The sequence below is a fragment of the Pristiophorus japonicus genome, chromosome 13, assembly GCF_044704955.1.
Source record: "Pristiophorus japonicus isolate sPriJap1 chromosome 13, sPriJap1.hap1, whole genome shotgun sequence".
Lineage (NCBI taxonomy): Eukaryota > Metazoa > Chordata > Chondrichthyes > Pristiophoridae > Pristiophorus > Pristiophorus japonicus.
In genome coordinates this window covers 49,728,473-49,748,549 of record NC_091989.1, presented here as the reverse complement: position 1 = coordinate 49,748,549, position 20,077 = coordinate 49,728,473, and the positions used below count along the sequence as shown (strand labels likewise).

General features: G+C 41.8%; 1 protein-coding gene across 3 annotated transcripts in view; it reads right to left on the bottom strand.

Moving 5' to 3' along the window:
• Nucleotides 1–20,077, bottom strand: part of bltp3b (bridge-like lipid transfer protein family member 3B) — a 182,501-nt gene that overhangs the window by 100,303 nt on the left and 62,121 nt on the right. For all 3 annotated transcript variants that reach the window (XM_070897438.1, XM_070897436.1, XM_070897437.1), the window contains exon 3: nt 2,299–2,337. In XM_070897438.1, the coding sequence (XP_070753539.1) occupies nt 2,299–2,337 (39 nt within the window). The remainder of the gene's footprint in view (nt 1–2,298; nt 2,338–20,077) is intronic.

Genomic DNA, 20,077 nt, shown 5'->3' with positions numbered 1-20,077 from the left:
GATGAAGCAACAGTAATATATTTCCAAGTCAGGATGGTGTGTGATTTGGAGATGATGGTGTTCCCATGCACCTGCTGCCCTTGTCCTTGTAGGTGGTAGAGGTTGCGGGTTTGGGAGATGCTGTCTCAGAAACTTTAGCGAATTGCTGCAGTGCATCTTATAGATGGTATACACTGCAGCCATGGTGCGCTGGTGGTGGATGGGGTGCCGACCAAGCAGGCTGCTTTGTCCTGGAGTAGTCCATCACACTCCTGACTTATGTCTTGTAGGTGGTGGAAAGACTTTGGGAATCAGGAGGTGAGTCACAAGGGCCCCAAGTTTCCACATGATTTGCTCCTGAGTTTTAGGAGCAACTGGTGTAGAACGGAGTATCTTAGAAATCGGAATTCTCGTCATTTAGTTTGCTCCAGTTCTCGTCAGTTAGAACAATTTCACTTTGGAACAGAATTTCTTTTTCAAAAGGGGGCGTGTCCGGCCACTTACGCCTGTTTTCAAAGTTTCGTGAGTGAAAACTTACTCCAAACTAACTTAGAATGGAGTAAGTGAAGATTTTTGTACGCTCGAAAAAACCTTGTCGACACTTTAGAAAATCAGGCGTAGGTTACAAATTAGGCGTAGGGAACGAGGTGGGGGAGGGGGGGGAAGGGAAGTCATTAAATTCTACAATCAATCCTTAGTTATACTTATACAAATATTATACAAATAAATCCAACCTGAATAAAAATTTATAAGCAAAGAAAAGATTAAATAAACCATGTTCCTACCTGTGTGAAGGTGCTTCAGGCAGGCCTTTCAGTTGGAGACAGGCAGCGGTGTGGCGTCAGTGTCTCGACGGCAGCGGCAGCAAGCTTCGAGCTGAGCTGCAGTGCTTGAAGCAGTCCTTCATTCTCTTCGTGGCTGGCCGCGAAGAAGCAGCACCAGATGGACCCGAGGCCATTCGGCCATGAGATATCAGCGGCGTCAGTGGCTGGCCGGCAGCCAAAGAATCAGCAGCGGACAGACGCGAGGCCATTCGGCCATAGGATATCAGCGGCGTCAGTGGCTGGCCGGCAGCCGAAGATACAGCAGCAGCCTACGAGCTGTGAGGGGGACTGAGGCCATTTGGACAGGGAGAGGCAGCCACATCGACAGTTTTATATTTAAATTTGCAGAATGGGTGCTGCATTGTCAACACCACGTATTATTGCAAAGTTGAATTGGCACTCTTATTTCTCCAAACACACCGTCCTTAATTTGCATGCACCAATGCAGCACCGGTTCTGCAAGTTTAGCAGTGAAAAGCTAAACTCACTGATTTCAGCAGGTGATTTATTCAGCAGTGCTGCTAAAAGCACTCCCTCACACACAGAAATATCAAAAAAAAATTAAATTACAAGCCTTTGCAGGGTCCAAGAAACAAATCTTCACTTTTTCTGCAGTATTTTAAAAAATGGCCGAGTGCCAATGTTTGTGTGAGACTGCGCGTGCGCGAACGCTCCAACGCGCACGCGCAGGGTTGCCGGCACCACGAAGGCTAATTTAAATTGTACCCGCCCCCTGCTACTTAGAAAATCGGCGCGAGTGTTAGGCTCCGCCCCCTGCTGCGAAGAGCGCGCCGCGCCAAGCAGACATCGAGCTCCAAGGAGCTCGAGAATATCGGAATTTTTTTTAGGTGCAGTTTTCGGCGTGAAAAACAGGTGCCCAGCTCGGAGGTGCGCCGTTTTCGCTGCGGCACGAAACTTGGGGCCATAGTCTCTGCCCTGCTCTTGTAGCCACAGTATTTACGTGGCTCATCCAGTTCAGTTTCTGATTAATAGTGTCCCCCCAGGATGTTGATGGTGGGGGAATCGATGATGGAAATGTCATTTGAATGTCATGGGGAGGTGGTCAGGCTCTCTCTTGTTGGAGTTGTTCATTGTCTGGCACTCTTGTGGCACGAATATTACTTGCCACTCATCAGTCCAAGTCTGGATGTTATCCAGGACTTGCTGCAGGTGGGCACAGATTGCATGATGAAACATCAGACATATGTATATCTGTTCATTCTACTGCCGAGGAAGCACACTGGAATATTGATAATTGAGCTTTGAATTAAAACAGTTTTGCACAAAAAGCAGTACAGAAAATTGCAGGCATGTAAATTGAGAATTGCAGCCACACTAATTACTTCCAGTCATAAGGATGCAATTGCTGCCCTGAGTAATGACCAGAAGGAGGCTTTGCTTTGAACTCTTATGGTGTCAGGTCCGGTCAGAAACTAGACCACTGAAACAAATACATTTATTCACATTTAATAATGATCATAAAATAAAAATTTACCAGGCAAATTGGGTGAGTCTTCAGTTTAGTCCAGTGTATCTGCAGGAGAGACAGAGAAGAGGTCACTTAGTAAAACGTTCAGTTTCTGAAACTGTATAATACTTCCCAAGTACTCAAGAAATCGTCTGGCAATGCTCTACGGTGGTTTTGTTCTAAAGTTTTATTCCAAACATTACATCCTATAAATGTTACAATTTTTAACTCTAACAGCTTTATACCATTCCTACTATCCCAGAAAGATATCAGACACTGTTGTTCAGCAATTGAGATCACAATCTTAGGTGCACAAAGGAGATACTGAAATAATAGGATTCAGGCACACTTTAACAAACAGAGCATAATTGTTTATGGAGTGTAGAGCAGTCGACATGTTATCAGTCTTTTCCTCTTGATAGAATATCAATCATCACTGCTCGATTGGTTTTTAAAACGCTGCCTTTTAAACTTGTTAGCCAATCAAATCCTTCTTCTGTAATTTATGGTTCCCTCTGAAATGGTGGGAGGAAGAAGTATTTGGTGGAATAAAATATATTCGATTAATTTGATTAGAAAATAGTAAAATTGAAGTAAAAAATTATAAAAACAGGTGTTTATATTTTTGTAGTTATTGGTTTAACATGCTGTATTAAAGGTGATCTTAAAGTAGCTCCGCTGGGCAGGCCACATGTGTCGGGCAGGTCAGACACGAGACTCCCAAAGCAATTGCTCTACTCAGAGCTCCTTCATGGCAAACGAGCCAAAAGTGGGCAGCGGAAACGCTACAAGGACACCCTCAGAGCCTCCCTGATAAAGTGTAACATCTCCACTGACACCTGGGAGTCCCTGGCCCAAGACCGCCCTAAGTGGAAGAAGTGCTTCCGAGAGGGCGCTGAGCATTTCGAGTCTCAACGGTGAGAGCACGCAGAGATCAAGCGCAGGAGGCGGAAAGAGCGTGCAGCAAAACAGTCCCACCCACCCCTTCCTTCAACAACTATCTGTCCCACTTGTGACAGGGTCTGTGGCTCTCGTATTGGACTGCTCAGCCACCAAAGAACTCACTTCAGGAGTGGAAGCAAGTCTTCCTCGATTCCGAGGGACTGCCTGTGATGATGATTAGTGTTTATTTTAACAATGAATAAGCTGGAAGACATCAAGCAAGAACGTCATTGCAAATATTTTATGTTCAATGTATTCAGGACATGGGTCTCAGTACTGCAAAAGAAAATAAAACAAGCTAATTGTATACGTGCACTGAATTACTTTGATTTAAAAAAAAATTTAATTTCTGATTTGATGAGAAAATACAAGTTTCTGCCATTGATCTTGGCCTTGGCTCAATGATAGCCCTCTCACCTGTGAGTCACAAGATCAGGAGTTCAAGCCCCACTGCAGGGACAAGCAGCATCTCGGCTGGCACTTCAGTGCAGTAGTGAGGCAGTGATGCACTGTTGGGAGATGCTGCCTGTTGGATGAGATGTTAAACCAGCTTCTCAGGTGGACTATGCTATTTGAAGAAGAGCAGGGGAGTTCTTCTAGTGTGCTGGCCAACATTTATTCCTCAATCAACAACTAAAAACAGATGATCTGGTCACTTATCTCATTGCTGTTTGTGGAACCTTGTGCATAAATTGGCTGCTGCGTTTCCTGTACTGTATTACAATAGTGACTACACTTCAAAAGTGCTTCAATGACTGAAAAGCACTTTGAGACATTGAGGTTGAAATATATACTATAAATGCAACAGGACATTAGCTTATAGCTTTTTCATTACATTTATCTTTGGAATCACAATTCTTCTCATCTTAACTAACCTTCAAACAGCACATTTGAGAATTATAACTCAGTGATTTTGACATTAACAAAAAATACTGTACCTATTACAATGGAAACTATTCAAGAGCTTCTTGCAAGTACAAAAGTAGTAATGAAAGTCAGTTCATTAGTTCATCAAAGGAACATGTGCCAAATCAATGTAATGGAGTTCCTTGAGGACACTGCCTTCATTCACTAATTTGGCTACGTGATGAATATTGGCTCTGAATTTGCGGTCGGAGGTGTACGAAAAGAATATGCCTCCAAACTGAAAAAAAAAATCCAAACTTAACTGATGTCTCCAGAGCTTCAGACTCTTCTGGTCCTGGGTCTGCAGTCCGACAGATCCCAGCGGCGAATGCGGTTTGCAAGCATCCTGGGATCACATGGGCCAGACCAGCCAATCAAAAAGGGGGATTCCCATGCTTATGGGGATTCCATTTACATATGGAATCCCCATAAGCATAAGAGAAATCCCCAAATAAATATGAATTCACACCACTTAAATAAAAATAATCGATCAAAATTCATTAAAACTCTTTAATCAAGCATTTAAAATATGTTTTTTTTTAATGTAATAAATGTAAACATTTTAAAATGGGTCAAAATTTACCAAAACTCATTTTAAATGTTTGTGTATGTTTAAATCATAACATTTTATTTTTTCATTTTAACCCTTACGCTGGTAAAAGACCATACGCTTGCTTTTAACAGGCATAATGGTTTTGTGGGCAGTTAGTAGGCAAATAGCCCAACTTTGCGCCAGAAGTGATTTTGTAGCAGATGCAAAGGATCCATCCAGGTGAAACTCGACAGATCGCAAATTCCTGGATTTCGCGCATGCAGAAACCCGGAACTTGCGGGGCCATTCTGAAGGCTTCAGCGCTGTAGGAAGCACTGTAATTTCAGGACCATTATATATTTACTTGTATAAAGTATTTGGGAAAGCTTTTTTTCCCCAATTCTCATCTTTAAAGTGAAAACTCAAGATCAAGGCAGACATTGCAAAATGGTTAGAGAGCTCATTTGGTAATGAGACGCAAAGAGCGAATAAGAACAAAATTGATTTAAGCAGACAACATTGATCAGTGATTTGATACGAGAATCATCTTGGGGCCTCTGCCATTCATGATGGAAAATAATTACATTTTTATGGCACCTTTCATATCAAAAGGATTTACACAATGAGTTATGTTAAGATTACGCGAAGATAATTATTATTAATGACATCAGTTTTTGTAAGCAGAATGTTTAAGTTCTCAAAGGATAAGGAAAAGTGAGATGTTAGAGAAGTGAAGACAGAGGGGAGGCCATTCAGTCCACCATTCCTGCTCCACCAGGTAACCTGTATACTCTAATCATGCTGCTCTTTTTCCGTACCCTTTCATGGCCCTGAATTTGCAGTCGGAGGCTTCCTGCGGGGAAATGCCTCTGATCCGCAAATAAAATGCCCGCGTATGGGGTGGTCCGGGAGGTATGGAGACGCGTGCTCCTGGGCCTCTCCGGGTACCCATAGTAGAGGCCCTCGTATCCCATGAGCTCATGTGGTTTGCAGGCGCCCCCTGGGATCACGTGGGCCAACCAAACGAATAAAAGAATGGTGGATTGAATGACCTCCCCTCTCTCTTCACTTCTCCAACATCTCACTTTTCCTTCTCCTTTGAGAACTTAAACAGCTGATAAGTGGATAGATTTTGAATAATATAAGATAATGTATATTAGTGGTATTTTTTTTTAAGTTGTGAATATTGTTGAGAGATGAAGTACAAAAGAGACTTTCAGATTTTAATTGATGTATTGAAATCACATCCATGAGGTGTGAGACAATTGCCACAGCAAACAGAATACCTGCACTGGGTTGAACAACTAACAGAAAACAAATGTTCAGTGATGCGGCCACTAACTGCTGGTGAGATGCCTAATATGACAGAAACACTGACAATGCCATTAGCTTTTTACTAACTGTTGGTTGACATTGAAAATGTCAGCTCTGCACCTGCTATGATTACACTGCAGCTGATGCACTGTATTTAAAGACGAGGCCATCGTTTCAAAGTGATCTTGCTACCAAACAAGAGAAAATGTGCCACTGGTCCGGTGTAAAATATCATGATCCACGCATAGCAAAAATGCACTGAAGAATACAATGCATATGCTATTCCTAGCAGAAATGGAAATAATACACAAAAGGACCATAAAAAACATTAATCATTGTCTTAATATTATTGCATTTGCTCATTTTGCTTCCCCAATGTCTCAACAAGTTTTTGAATGAGTAGCTGAGCAAAACAGATAAGGTTCAATCACTGATCAATGAGACATCAGCTGATCTTAGTCGGGATGCTACAACCTGTCCCTGCGCCTCAAAGTGGGGAAAGGAACATTATCCAAGATTCCTTCTCCTGATCCTTATCCAGCAACCCCGCCTACAAGTGCAGGATTGACATCCGCTCTGATGCCCTCCCCAACAATTGAATAGTCTGCTAACGATCACCTTCAAAGCTTGTCACACGGCTAATGACTACATGAACAAGGTAATGGAGGGCACTTTGTGCTGACGGAACCATACCCCAAGGAGAGAGCTAATGCAACTGTGTGGTGGAGTACCTGTACTACAGAACTCCTAAGTGAAAATAACAGCATAGCAAATACAAAACAGAACAGGAAATGTATAATTTGAAAACGGAGAGAACATAATCACCCTGTGGTGCTCAATGCCTCTCCCCAAAGTATGATTTTTTTTTTAAACCAAAATGTACCAACTCAGCTAAATGTAAATGTAATCATAGACAGATAGCTCTCCTTCTATATTTAGTGTATAATCGTTCAACAATTAGACCACACCTTGCTTTGACAAGAACCAAGTTATCTGGTTTGTCCTGTATGTAAATAAAATGTCAAAAATGTCTCATTGCTTAAAAAGTACATTGGCTTTTCACAGGAAATGAGAATGGAGGTTCCTACTGGCACTGGTTTTAGTTTAGTAATAAATTTTAGAAATGTTGATATCCATTCAAACTGTTGATGCCACTTTAGAAATTCAGAGTAGAACATAGCTTGACATGGACTTCAAGAAATTATCGAATTCTACAGATCACCTTCCAGTAAACCTTTTTAATTGACATCGTAGAGTAATATTACAAATTATCATGGAGAAGTGACATCATCATGCCAAACCAATTTAAAAAAATGTCAGCATGTTTAAAAAAATATAGGCAAAATGCTCACTTGCATGCCCATTTTTAAAAACATTTTTTTTGCTAACCTTAAATACACCATTTTAACGCAATATTAATAAAAAGAAAACACTTCCTATATTGGAAATCAAACAAGAACAGAAATGTAGAACCCAGTCAATCAGCATCTATGGAGGTAACAGAGCTGCTAATCTTTTGGCAAGTTCCTTCTTCAAACCCTGTTTTCAGTCGCTCCCGCATTGTGCGCTTTTATTCCCATTTTTAACCCACAAATTTCTACCTCATCCTTTATATAGGTCTTCCACACTAAATACCATTCTCCAAACAACGGAGCAGACAGTTTTCTCCCAGCCTTCTGCTAATCTCACTTGCTCTGCCTGTGAGGTGCTTTGCAAGAATGTTTTCGGGACAATTCTCCTTTCAACTTTTCTTGTGAACTACCTGTCAAAACCTGGCATCACTTTGATACCATCGCCCAGATCAGGAACTGTTAAAGTCCCAATAATTTTTGGTTGAATATAAATCAGGTGACCAGCGAGAAAACATCAGACAAGATTACCCAAAAGCAGATGGCCTTACTTGCTTAGGTCAGGAACTTGGGCTAGATTTGCATCAAAATTCAAGAAGTAACAATGGCTAACATAACTCAACTCAATTCCCACCATAATCGCTGCTATCAAAGAGGATTTTGAAGGAGAAGGCAAGGTAAAAATTCATTATGGTCTATTTTCGGATGCATAACCAACAGTGCACACTCTTATACACGCCCAAACTGGAAGGCCCAAGGATCACCCAAAATTGTGCCTTGGACCTCATTTTTATAATTTGGACAAGCTGCAGCACCTGTTGTGCCTCCTGAGGCAGCACATCCATTTCAAAGGCATAAATTTCAGCCTGCTGGCCTCATTGAACATCAGACTCGGACAAACTCGCGGGGGGGGGGGGGGGGGAGAAAGAGAGGTGGGTGGAGCGAGGTGGACAAGAGGAGGAGGGCCTCAGAGGTGTGGTGAAGTGGGAAGAACTTCTATTCCTCCTGGCTCCACATCAAGCTTTCAAACAAAACATACTTACTGTTTTGTTGGCAGTCACTGTTTACTGTTTAACTGCAGCAAACAGCGGGCATAGTGGGCTCCAATATCCGCCCCCCCGCCCCGGAATGTTCCTAAAGAACAAAGTTTTAGTGTATCACTTCGAAGAAGCCAAAGAACATCAGTTGTGGGCTTCAATGTTCGGATTTGGATATTATACTCGGTTTACAAGTCTTTTTTAAAAAAAACATCAAAACAATTTAACCTGTTTGTTTTGTCAGGAATTTCTAAATTGTATAAACACTGCAGCGTTCATTAACTTGCACTGTGATAAACAAAAAACAATTCTTTCACCAAACAACAAAATAAGTCAATGACATTTCCCTTTCCCAGTTAATCACTCCCAATTATAGACGTAATTTCACAAAATCAATAGCTCAGCGGGGAAGCCATGTTTGAAGAGAACACAGGCCAGCAATAGGGCGAGAACATTGTAGCTCCAATTGAACAAACAGTCCTCTCACATGCATGGCTCCCTACTGGGAGCCCAGAGTCATGAAATTATAATTAAGCCTGATTCATTATCCTATTAATGCCCTTCATGAACAGCTTGATGCAAGATCAACGCTGAATGTAAAATAGCACTGACTAAATCAGCTGTCAGGCACCTCCAAAAGCTTTGTTCTATTCTCAGATAATCTCAGCAAGTAATTCAATAGGCAATTTACGGTAGTGTTTGATAGATCATGGTCAAAAATAAATAGTTTGTGTGTGGCAATAGAAAGCCATTTAAGAATAAACAGAACAATAATTGCACTGAGTATTAATGGCAGCATTGAAAGATTTTTCATTCACCATTCACTGCATTACCGACGATGAAGGATTCTAAAACATAAAACAAGTAAATTGAAAAATACAACTGTAATATAGGGCTCAAGTTTCGGACCCCCGCTAGAACGGCGCACATGAGGGGCCTAATTTGTAGAATAAAAATTGCGCCGAATACTTACCTCGCGATTCTCTGATAGCTGTAGGCCCGTTTCCAACTCGGCTCAGCTGCTGGGGGTGGAGCTACAGCCCTGCGCCAAAAACAGTGCCGGCAGCTGCGCACGTGCGCAGTGGAGGCTGCGCGCTTGCGCAGTAGCTACTGGCACTCCCAGCGCTTCCCGTCTCCGGGCGCCAACCCTACCCCTGGCCGAAGGGATGTCGCCCCTATCCTGGGCCGAGTGGCCTGACTGCCCTTACGTCTTCTGCGGCGGCCCGCCCGGCATCCTTGTCGTCGGCGGGGCCCACCCGAAGTCCTGGTCGGTGGTCCGGCATCTGCTGGGGGCGGGCCCCGCCTGAAGTCCAAAGTGGCGCCCTCGGTGGAAGCGGGGCCCGCCCGGCTTCTCCTAGGGTGGCGGGCCCATCCCAGCAGGCTGTTGGAGGGCTCCCGGTGCTGCAGTAGGTGAGTAGAAACTTTTAATATTTTATTTATTGATTGATTTAATTCTTTTGTTTATTTTTTATTTTTTTAAATTTTTTTTGGATTGATTTATTCATTTATTTATCATTTATTATTGATGATGACTCTTGATTTGTAAAAGTGAAGTGTTTAATGCTTGTAAAATCCCCTAACTTCACTCGAACTTCCCCCCCACCCCGCAATCTCTTGTTCCCTGTGCCTAATTTATAAGGTGTTGGCAAGGTTTTTCTGAGCGTACAAAAATCTACACTTACTTCATTCTAAGTTAGTTTGGAGTAAATTTTCACTGCCTAAACTTGCAAAACAGGTGTAAGTGGCTGGTAACGCCCCCTTTTGAAAATAAAAAACTGTTCTAAAACGAAACTATTCTAACTCACAAGAATTGGAGCAAACTAAATGCCAAGAATTGCAATTTCTAAGATACTCCATTCTAAACTAGTTGCTCCAAAAAAAAAATAGGAGCAACTCGAGCCCTATATAAAGCTGTGAGCGTACCTTCGCACCGTGCAACCATGAAAACTTCATTAAATTGCATTGTGCATTCCATTATACAATTTAGTCGTTTTTTTAAGCATACTATGCTGAACAATTATAACACTATTTTATATAAAGTTTTAAACAAAATGAACATTTCCTATTTGTGCCACATTACTCATAACCATTTATCCATAACGTAATGAAATACATTTCTCATAAAACTGCAGGACAGAGTCTAATCTGACTTGTGTAGGTTTTGTCAAGCATATCAAAGCATTAGTAAGATCTCAACTCTGGCAAATGAACCAGAGAAAAAATATTGCATGCATTTTCGGAAATAAGCACCACATTATATCAGAGCAGATGGAGCTGCCCTCCGGTATCGGCTTGTCCCTCCCTCGTTCACTCTGGGTGCTGCAGATAGTGCTGTGTCTCCCTGCCCAATTACTTGCTGTTTGATATTTTATATTTTTTTCAGTTGGAAACAAAATAAACATTTGGAGACTAGTAAATTGCAAACACTGGAAGACTTTTATAAAAGGAGCAGCCTATCGTACTTCCGTCTGGAACTTTGGGGAAGATAAATTTGGGATGCGAGTGAAGCAAGCCTAAAATGATAAATTAATTGAAACTGAATAGGCGAAAAGCTGGAACAGTAATCTCTCTTCACAGATTTGCTGCCTCGTGCTTTCTTTCCCATTGAAATCGCCTGTGTTTTTGGCATATCAATAACATTGTTCTACTTGACTAATTGTGGAAAAGGAAACCGAAAACATCACAAGTCACTTACAAAGAGACAAAATAAAATTTGGATGTTCAAATGTACGTTGCGATGAATGGTTCAGGCCAACAGAAGTGGAAATCTCTAATGGGATGAGGTGACATGAGATTGTCTTGGCAGCTCAACAATGTACAATAGGAAGACTAGGGATTAGACTTTCCTGAGAGCCCCTCAACGCCCGATTGCCCGTCCATAAAAAACACTAACGTTTTGCAACGAACGTTGGCGAGAATTTCCATAATTAAGATAAAAAAATAATCGCCCGGCGAGAAAATGGATCTTGCACCAGTATTCTCGGCAGTTAAAGGCGAAACTAGGTGAAATGGGCGGTTCTTAACATTTTTTAAAAAATTTACTCCGAGGCTGCGTTTGGGGGAGGAGGGAGGGGAAACTTAAAAAAAAAATTTCACAAAAAAAAATAAAGTTAAAAAACATTCCCGAGATACTTTTACAATTAATCGCCATTTTAAAATTAAAAAAAAATAAGGAACCTTTAAGTTACTTTTCTTTGCAGAGTACTGCCCTGTTTAAGCAGCTTTTACAGGGCGGTTCCCTCGGCGATCTGGACAGGCTTCTGTTTAGGCCAAACTTTCACCCTGGCAATTTTCTCGGCGGTTTGCTCCCAGAGGGCGTTTCGAGATGTGGGTGGTACCATTCAAAATGTAAGGGGAAAGTTTCGCCGGGTGGTTTCTCTCCCAAAAACAGCTGTACCGCTGAGAAAACCGCCAAAAATGAAGGTGAAAGTCTCCCCTTAGGATTTTTCTGTTTTGTTCTTCGGGTAAAGAAAAACAAGTAGCCCTAAAACAATTAAATCGAGGCCTCTGGCATTCCACTGGCCTCAAGAGCCTTGAAAGTATCTCAGAGATAGCATATTAAAATCACACAAGTAGGTGGCTGAATACAAGGTAATGATGAATCTGTACAAAACATTGGTTAGGCTTCAGTCGGGGCAGTGTGCACAGCTCTGGGTATGTCATTATAGAAAGGATATTGGAGCCATGGAAAAAGGTAGATTCACTCGGCTGACACCAGGAACGAGGGGATAGAGTTATGATGGGATTTTTAAAAATTCTAAGTCTACATTTACAAGAGCAGAGATCATCAAGGGGAATCCAGTAGAAATGTTCAAAATCCTGAAAGTGTGAGGGGTAAATAATGAAAGATAATTTCCACGTTATTGGTTCAGTAACAAAGGACCATAAATTTAGGATTAGTACGAGAAGCGTAAAGCATAAAGGAGGTGGTTAGGATTTTTTGGACTGTTATTGGAATATGGAGCGCATTACTATAAATGACAAAGAAATACTTGCAATTCATACCTCAGGGGAGGTCCGAAAAGTGTTTTACAGCCAATTAAGTATTTTTTGAAGTGTAGACATTGTTGTAATGTAGAAAACTATTCAAACTGCATGAATCACAACTTGTAAGAAATAATTAATTTAAAAGATTCCAGGGAAAGAGCAGGGAAGTGAGATTACGGTAGATTGCTTTGATGTAGTCAGCACTGACAGTCCTGATGGGCTGAAATGCTGGCATAAAGCAACATCCTAACACAGTTGCTAAAATCACCTTCCTGCTGAAATTTCTATAATTTTACAAAAGGCTGCATTGATCATTTTAGATATGTTCTTCAGAGGGAGTACCTGAGCAATTGATATTAAAAAAGGACAGGGCATCTACATTTTATACATACGAACCCATCTCTTCTGGTGTTCACATGGGGATTATAAATGTAAACATAGAAACATAGAAAATAGGTGCAGGAGCAGGCCAATCAGCCCTTCTAGCCATGGCTGAACCCCCTTCCTGCTTTCTCGCCATACCCCTTGATCCCCTGAGTAGTAAGGACTTCATCTAACTCCCTTTTGAATATATTTAGTGAATTGGCCTCAACTACTTTCTGTGGTAGAGAATTCCACAGGTTCACCACTCTCTGGGTGAAGAAGTTTCTCCTCATCTCGGTCCTAAATGACTTACCCCTTATCCTTAGACTGTGACCCCTAGTTCTGGACTTCCCCAACATTGGGAACATTCTTCCTGCATCTAACCTGTCCAAACCCGTCAGAATTTTAAACGTTTCTATGAGGTCCCCTCTCACTCTTCTGAACTCCAGTGAATACAAGCCCAGTTGATCCAGTCTTTCTTGATAGGTCAGTCCCACCATCCCAGGAATCAGTCTGGTGAATCTTCACTGCACTCCCTCAATAGCAAGAATGTCCTTCCTCAAGTTAGGAGACGAAAACTGTACGCAATACTCCAGGTGTGGCCTCACCAAGGCCCTGTACAACTGTATCAACACCTCCCTGCCCCTGTACTCAAATCCCCTCGCTATGAAGGCCAACATGCCATTTGCTTTCTTAACCGCCTGCTGTACCTGCATGCCAACCTTCAATGACTGATGTACCATGACACCCAGGTCTCGTTGCACCTTCCCTTTTCCTAATCTGTCACCATTCAGATAATAGTCTGTCTCTCTGTTTTTACCACCAAAGTGGATAACCTCACATTTATCCACATTATACTTCATCTGCCACGCATTTTCCCACTCACCTAACCTATTCAAGTCACCCTGCAGCCTCATAGCATCCTCCTCGCAGCTCACACTGCCACCCAATTTAGTGTCATCCGCAAATTTGGAGATACTACATTTAATCCTCTCGTCTAAATCATTAATGTACAGTGTAAACAGCTGGGGCCCCAGCACAGAACCTTGCGGTACCCCACTAGTCACTGCCTGCCATTCTGAAAAGTACCCATTTACTCCTACTCTTTGCTTCCTGTCTGTCAACCAGTTCTCAATCCACGTCAGCATACTACCCCCAATCCCATGTGCTTTAACTTTGCACATTAATCTCCTGTGTGGGACCTTGTCGAAAGCCTTCTGAAAGTCCAAATATACCACATCAACTGGTTCTCCTTCGTCCACTTGACTGGAAACATCCTCAAAAAATTCCAGAAGATTTGTCACGCATGATCTCCCTTTCACAAATCCATGCTGACTTGGACCTATCATGTCACCATTCTCCAAATGCGCTGCTATGACATCCTTAATAATTGATTCCATCATTTTACCCATTACTGAGGTCAGGCTGACCGGTCTATAATTCCCTGCTTTCTCTCTCCCTCCTTTTTTAAAAAGTGGGGTTACATTGGCTACCCTCCACTCGATAGGAACTGATCCAGAGTCAATGGAATGTTGGAAAATGACTGTCAATGCATCCGCTATTTCCAAGGCCACCTCCTTAAGTACTCTGGGATGCAGTCCATCAGGCCCTGGGGATTTATCGGCCTTCAATCCCATCAATTTCCCCAACACAACTTCCCGACTAATAAAGATTTCCCTCAGTTCCTCCTCCTTACTAGACCCTCTGACCCCTTTTATATCCGGAAGGTTGTTTGTGTCCTCCTTAGTGAATACTGAACCAAAGTACTTGTTCAATTGGTCTGCCATTTCTTTGTTTCCCGTTATGACTTCCCCTGATTCTGACTGCAGGGGACCTACGTTTGTCTTTACTAACCTTTTTCTCTTTACATACCTATAGAAACTTTTGCAATCCGCCTTAATGTTCCCTGCAAGCTTCTTCTCATACTCCATTTTCCCTGCGCTAATCAAACCCTTTGTCGTCCTCTGCTGAGTTCTAAATTTCTCCCAGTCCCCAGGTTCGCTGCTATTTCTGGGCAATTTGTATGCCACTTCCTTGGCTTTAATACTATCCCTGATTTCCCTTGATAGCCACGGTTGAGCCACCTTCCCTTTTTTATTTTTACGCCAGACAGGAATGGACAATTGTTGTAATTCATCCATGCGGTCTCTAAATGTCTGCCATTGCCCATCCACAGTCAACCCCTTAAGTATCATTCGCCAATCTATCTTAGCCAATTCACGCCTCATACCTTCAAAGTTACCCTTCTTTAAGTTCTGGACCATGGTCTCTGAATTAACTGTTTCATTCTCCATCCTAATGCAGAATTCCACCATATTATGGTCACTCTTCCCCAAGGGGCCTCGCACAATGAGATTGTTAATTAATCCTCTCTCATTACACAACACCCAGTCTAAGATGGCCTCCCCCCTAGTTGGTTCCTCGACATATTAGTCTAGAAAACCATCCCTTATGCACTCCAGGAAATCCTCCTCCACCGTATTGCTTCCAGTTTGGCTAGCCCAATCTATGTGCATATTAAAGTCACCCATGATAACTGCTGCACCTTTATTGCATGCACTCCTAATTTCCTGTTTGATGCCCTCCCCAACATCACTACTACTGTTTGGAGGTCTGTACACAACTCCCACTAACGTTTTTTGCCCTTTAGTGTTCTGCAGCTCTACCCATATAGATTCCACATCATCCAAGCTAATGTCTTTCCTAACTATTGCATTAATCTCCTCTTTAACCAGCAATGCTACCCCACCTCCTTTTCCTTTTATTCTATCCTTCCTGAATGTTGAATACCCCTGGATGTTGAGTTCCCAGCCCTGATCATCCTGGAGCCACGTCTCCGTAATCCCAATCACATATTTGTTAACATCTATTTGCACACTTAATTCATCCACCTTATTGCGGATACTCCTTGCATTAAGACACAAAGCCTTCAGGCTTGCTTTTTTTTAAACACCCTTTGTCCTTTTAGAATTTTGCTGTACAGTGGCCCTTTTTGTTCTTTGCCTTGGGTTTCTCTGCCCTCCACTTTTCCTCATCTCCTCTCTGTCTTTTGCTTTTGCCTCATTTTTGTCTCCCTCTGTCTCCCTGCATAGGTTCCCATCCCCCTGCAATATTAGTTTAACTCCTCCCCAACAGCAGTAGCAAACACTCCCCCTAGGACATTGGTTCCGGTCCCGGCCAGGTGCAGACCGTCCGGTTTGTACTGGTCCCACCTCCCCCAGAACCGGTTCCAATGCCCCAGGAATTTGAATCCCTCCCTGCTGCACCACTGCTCAAGCCACGTATTCATCTGCGCTATCCTGCGATTCCTACTCTGACTAGCAATAGACATACAAACTTATCTAAAAAAAGAGACCGTAAATGAAGGAAGATTGGCTATTGACTTACTAAATTTATTATAGTCAGATTCACTGACCTGCAAGAGAACAACATTGTCTGTTGAGGAGAGGAAGGAGCTGAGCACTGGATAAAGGCGGCGAGCAGTTGGACAACGCAACCCCTACTATCCTTTCATCAAACCTCATCAAAATATTCTTCATTTTTGACAGTATATTCTCTCTCTCTCTCTCTCTCTCTCTGCCCACCCACCTATCTTCCAGTGGGATACAGTTCCATAGGAACCAGCAGCCCTCCTGTAAACCCATGACCAAGTGGTGAATCTTGAAGTCTAAATGGAGACGTGAGTGTCAATGGTTTAATTCAACTCTTGGGGGTGAAGTCCAATATGGCAAAGTGATCAGGAGCTAGAAACCCATCTGATTTTTTTTCTTCATGTGCACCCCACCCATTACTGACATACCCAGATGCAATGAAGCAACGTTTAGCACATCTACTGTTCCCGTGTCCAAAGTGTGTGGATTCTCCACGCCCCCACTCCCCACCCACCCCGCCATTTAAAAATTATTTGTATTTAGTTTCTCCGTGTCTTTTGGTCTATCAATGCAATGCAACAGTTGATACTGCCAGCTGACCTGCTTGAGTAGCTGTGGGGAGGAGCAACATTTAATATGGGAGGGTGACACTGTCTACGGACTGGTTTATCCTCTGCAGAGAACTAGCAAGTCTTTTTTATACTGAGTGAGACTTCCTAATCTTCTTGAATATTTTAATCAAGCTCCAAAAGTAAAACCTTTAGAATTATGATAGTGTAGTTGTCGAGATGATGTTGGACTTGTGGTGGAGTCCAAAACTTGTGGCCATAAATATAAGATAGTCACTACTACATTCAATGCAGAAGTCAGGAGAAACTTCTTTATCCAGAAAGAGATTGGAATGTGGAACTTGCAATCACATGGAGTCGTTGAGGCAAATAGCATAGATGCATTCAAGGGGAAGCTAAGTAAGTACATGTGCAATTCAAAGGACTGAGCTGCCCTGCCATCCCTCGAGTTACACTCGCAACTTTCAAGTAGAACTAAACTCTAAACCTTAGTACTGCAGCCAATTTGTGCACAGCAAGCTCCCACAAACAGCAATGTGATAATGACCAGATCATCTGTTTGTGACAGTGATTGAGGGATAAATATGGGGCAGGATACCCCTGCTCTTTATCGAAATAGTGCCGTGGGATCTTCGACGTCCACGAGAGAGAGCAGACAGGGTCTCGGTTTAATGTCTCATCCGAAAGACAACACCTCCAACAGTGCAGCACTCCCTCAGCACTGCACTGGACTGGACTGGAGTGTCAGCCTAAATTTTTGTGCTCAAGTGCCTGGAGTGGGACTTGAAACAGCAACCTTCTAACTCAGAGGCAAGAGTGCAACCCACTGCACCACAGCTGACACTAAGATTTTCAATACATTTTCGAGGGGAAGGAGTGGGAGAGAGAGAGAGATAGACAATTGGCCATAATTTGTTGCATCTGCTTTTGTTAAGACTTGCCGATGGATATTTATGTTTTTCCATTTTTTGCTTGCCAAGTTGCTAAAAGTGCAAGCTGATAATGGCACAGCGAGGGAAATGGGGCAACTGGGACCTATGTGAACAGGGAAAGCAACCGTGTATTTCCTTAACCAATCAGATTGTGAAATAAACAGCACAAGGACCGAGAAAGAAGTGTAAATTTCAGTGGGTGAATTCAATGCCAGAGCAAGTACAGAAAGAGAAATCAAGAAGATTGGATTGAGAGAGCGAGGACGGAGTTAAAAAAAATGTAAATTACATTTTTAAAATCTCCAACATTAATTAATACCTGAAGGAATGAGACTCCAGACTTGTAATAGTTAATTTTCAGTGCCACAGAAGTTGATTGGCAGTAATGAACAGTTATCACATCATTAAAAGGGTACTAGCGCTTGAAATTACAAGACTTAACTTTCGGTGGATGGTTTAGTTTGTATCTCCCGTGCAAATACAGCAGCTTTAATACATTTCAATGGTGAGGCAAACAGCGAGATGCCGTTTTCGCAAAAGTAATGGCAGAGAAACTTACAGAACTTTTGGATATTCGCGTGTAACCGCGCATCTGTCCTTCGCCTGAAGTTGTTGTACCATTTACATACAAATAATGGCGAGCATGGTTCGAGTACTGAAAGACTGAATTTTGAAGAAAATTTGATAAACGAGTACTTGTATCATTTTTTGGCATGAAAATTATCCACTAAGCTAATAGTTTGTAATGATTCTCACCAAAGAATTAACTAGTTTTCAGCACAATATTAATCGGCAGCAGAAACTGATTGATGATATATTTGCAAATTCTATTTGCTCATTATCTCGACAATAGAATCACCCAAAGCTTGATGAACCTTAGCAACACCAACTGCTGAAAACAAGCTACAATTTATGCAACACACTTCATGCACTTGAGGTTCATTGTATTGAAACAGAAGGATAAATACTGGGAGTCTCCAGAAGCAAGTCGCTCAGCTTTAATTTCTTGTTGTGAAAATGTTCAGCAAATTTATTTTTGATCTTTTGATGTAGTCCAAAGTTATATTATGCGCAGCACTAGCCACTGCCTCAAAACGCTTTGCACACTTCGACTGATAAATCTGTACAAAATGGTATATTAAGTTATTCCTCTAATTCTATATTTACTTTTATTTGCTTAGAACAATAACTTCAAGCTTTTCAAAAATGTTGGGAGCAAAAAAACAGGCGCACAGTGGGGTCCAATTTCCTCCCTCCCCAATAATATTTTAACCAAGTCGGTTTATTGTGTCATTTCCAAGAAGCACACCACTTTGCAGTAACTTAACTTAATTGCAGTAGCAGTAAAAAGACTTCAGTTGTGGGTTTCAATAGTTGCATTTGGATATTCTGCTAGGTTTTCAAGTCTTTTTCTGGGACCATCCTCTCCCAGGTACCAAAGCGCAGGACTCTCCGAGTTGAACTTCAAGGAGTAGAATTTCCTCTCGGTTGTGCTGGATTTTTTTTCAGTGCAATTCGCCCGAATTTGGCACAACCCATGCAAAAGATGACGGAATTTTTGGCACAAATTACGTTCAACACAAATCGTGTTTCTGCAAATGTTTTGTGCCATTTTAAAAGCCGGCCCCACCTACAAAACTGACCACACCCCCAGGATGAGTTCGTCACCGTTGAGTTTCCACTAAATGTGCTTGTTTGCTGGTCTTATGTATTAGTTGGTTCTTTTGGGCACAAGGACCCTAATCGGCACGTTTTTAAAGCTTTTTGAACATAATTTTTTTTTTTTTAAATTTAAGAAAAAACTGACTCCTGTACCCCAATATAACAAGCAAATGGCTCTGTATTTCTTTTAAAAGTCACCTTCAGCCATTTAAAATTGGGTAAATCGCAGGTAGTGACTTGACAGTGAATGAAATGCTTATTTTTTGTAATAAACCCATTTTCAGCTGTATTAATCAAACAGCACCAGAACCACTCTTAATATAATCAAAGAATATTTTTTAAAGCAATATTTTTTAAATTATGTTTTAAAACGCTGCCCAATTGCGCTGGTTCATGGCAGATCTGGTGCCATTGTTATTCAAATGAGTTTGAGCAGAAACCTGAGGGGGGAAAAAATACTTCAGAACAAACGCAAGATCGCCAATTACATCCAAAGCGGAAACTCTACCCCTCTGGTATCCACCTCTAAACATGGTACATCTTGACTTCCATCTCACTGAGTCTTCAGCATCAAAAAAAGGCAAGCAATAAAAATTGAATTAAAAATAGATAAGGCAATAGATCTACAAAATTTAATTTATGTAAACAAGAATAATGAAGACAATAAGCATTCTAGTTTCCACAGAAAAATTGTCATAGAATTCATTCCCCAGATATAAATCATTTAGTAGCATGTAATAAAAACTGAACTAATTCATTGTGAATTAGTGGCTCTTATAATACTTTGGGCTAGAAATCTGTTTTTTGGTGGGATGTTTTGCCAAGAATATCACTATGACTTC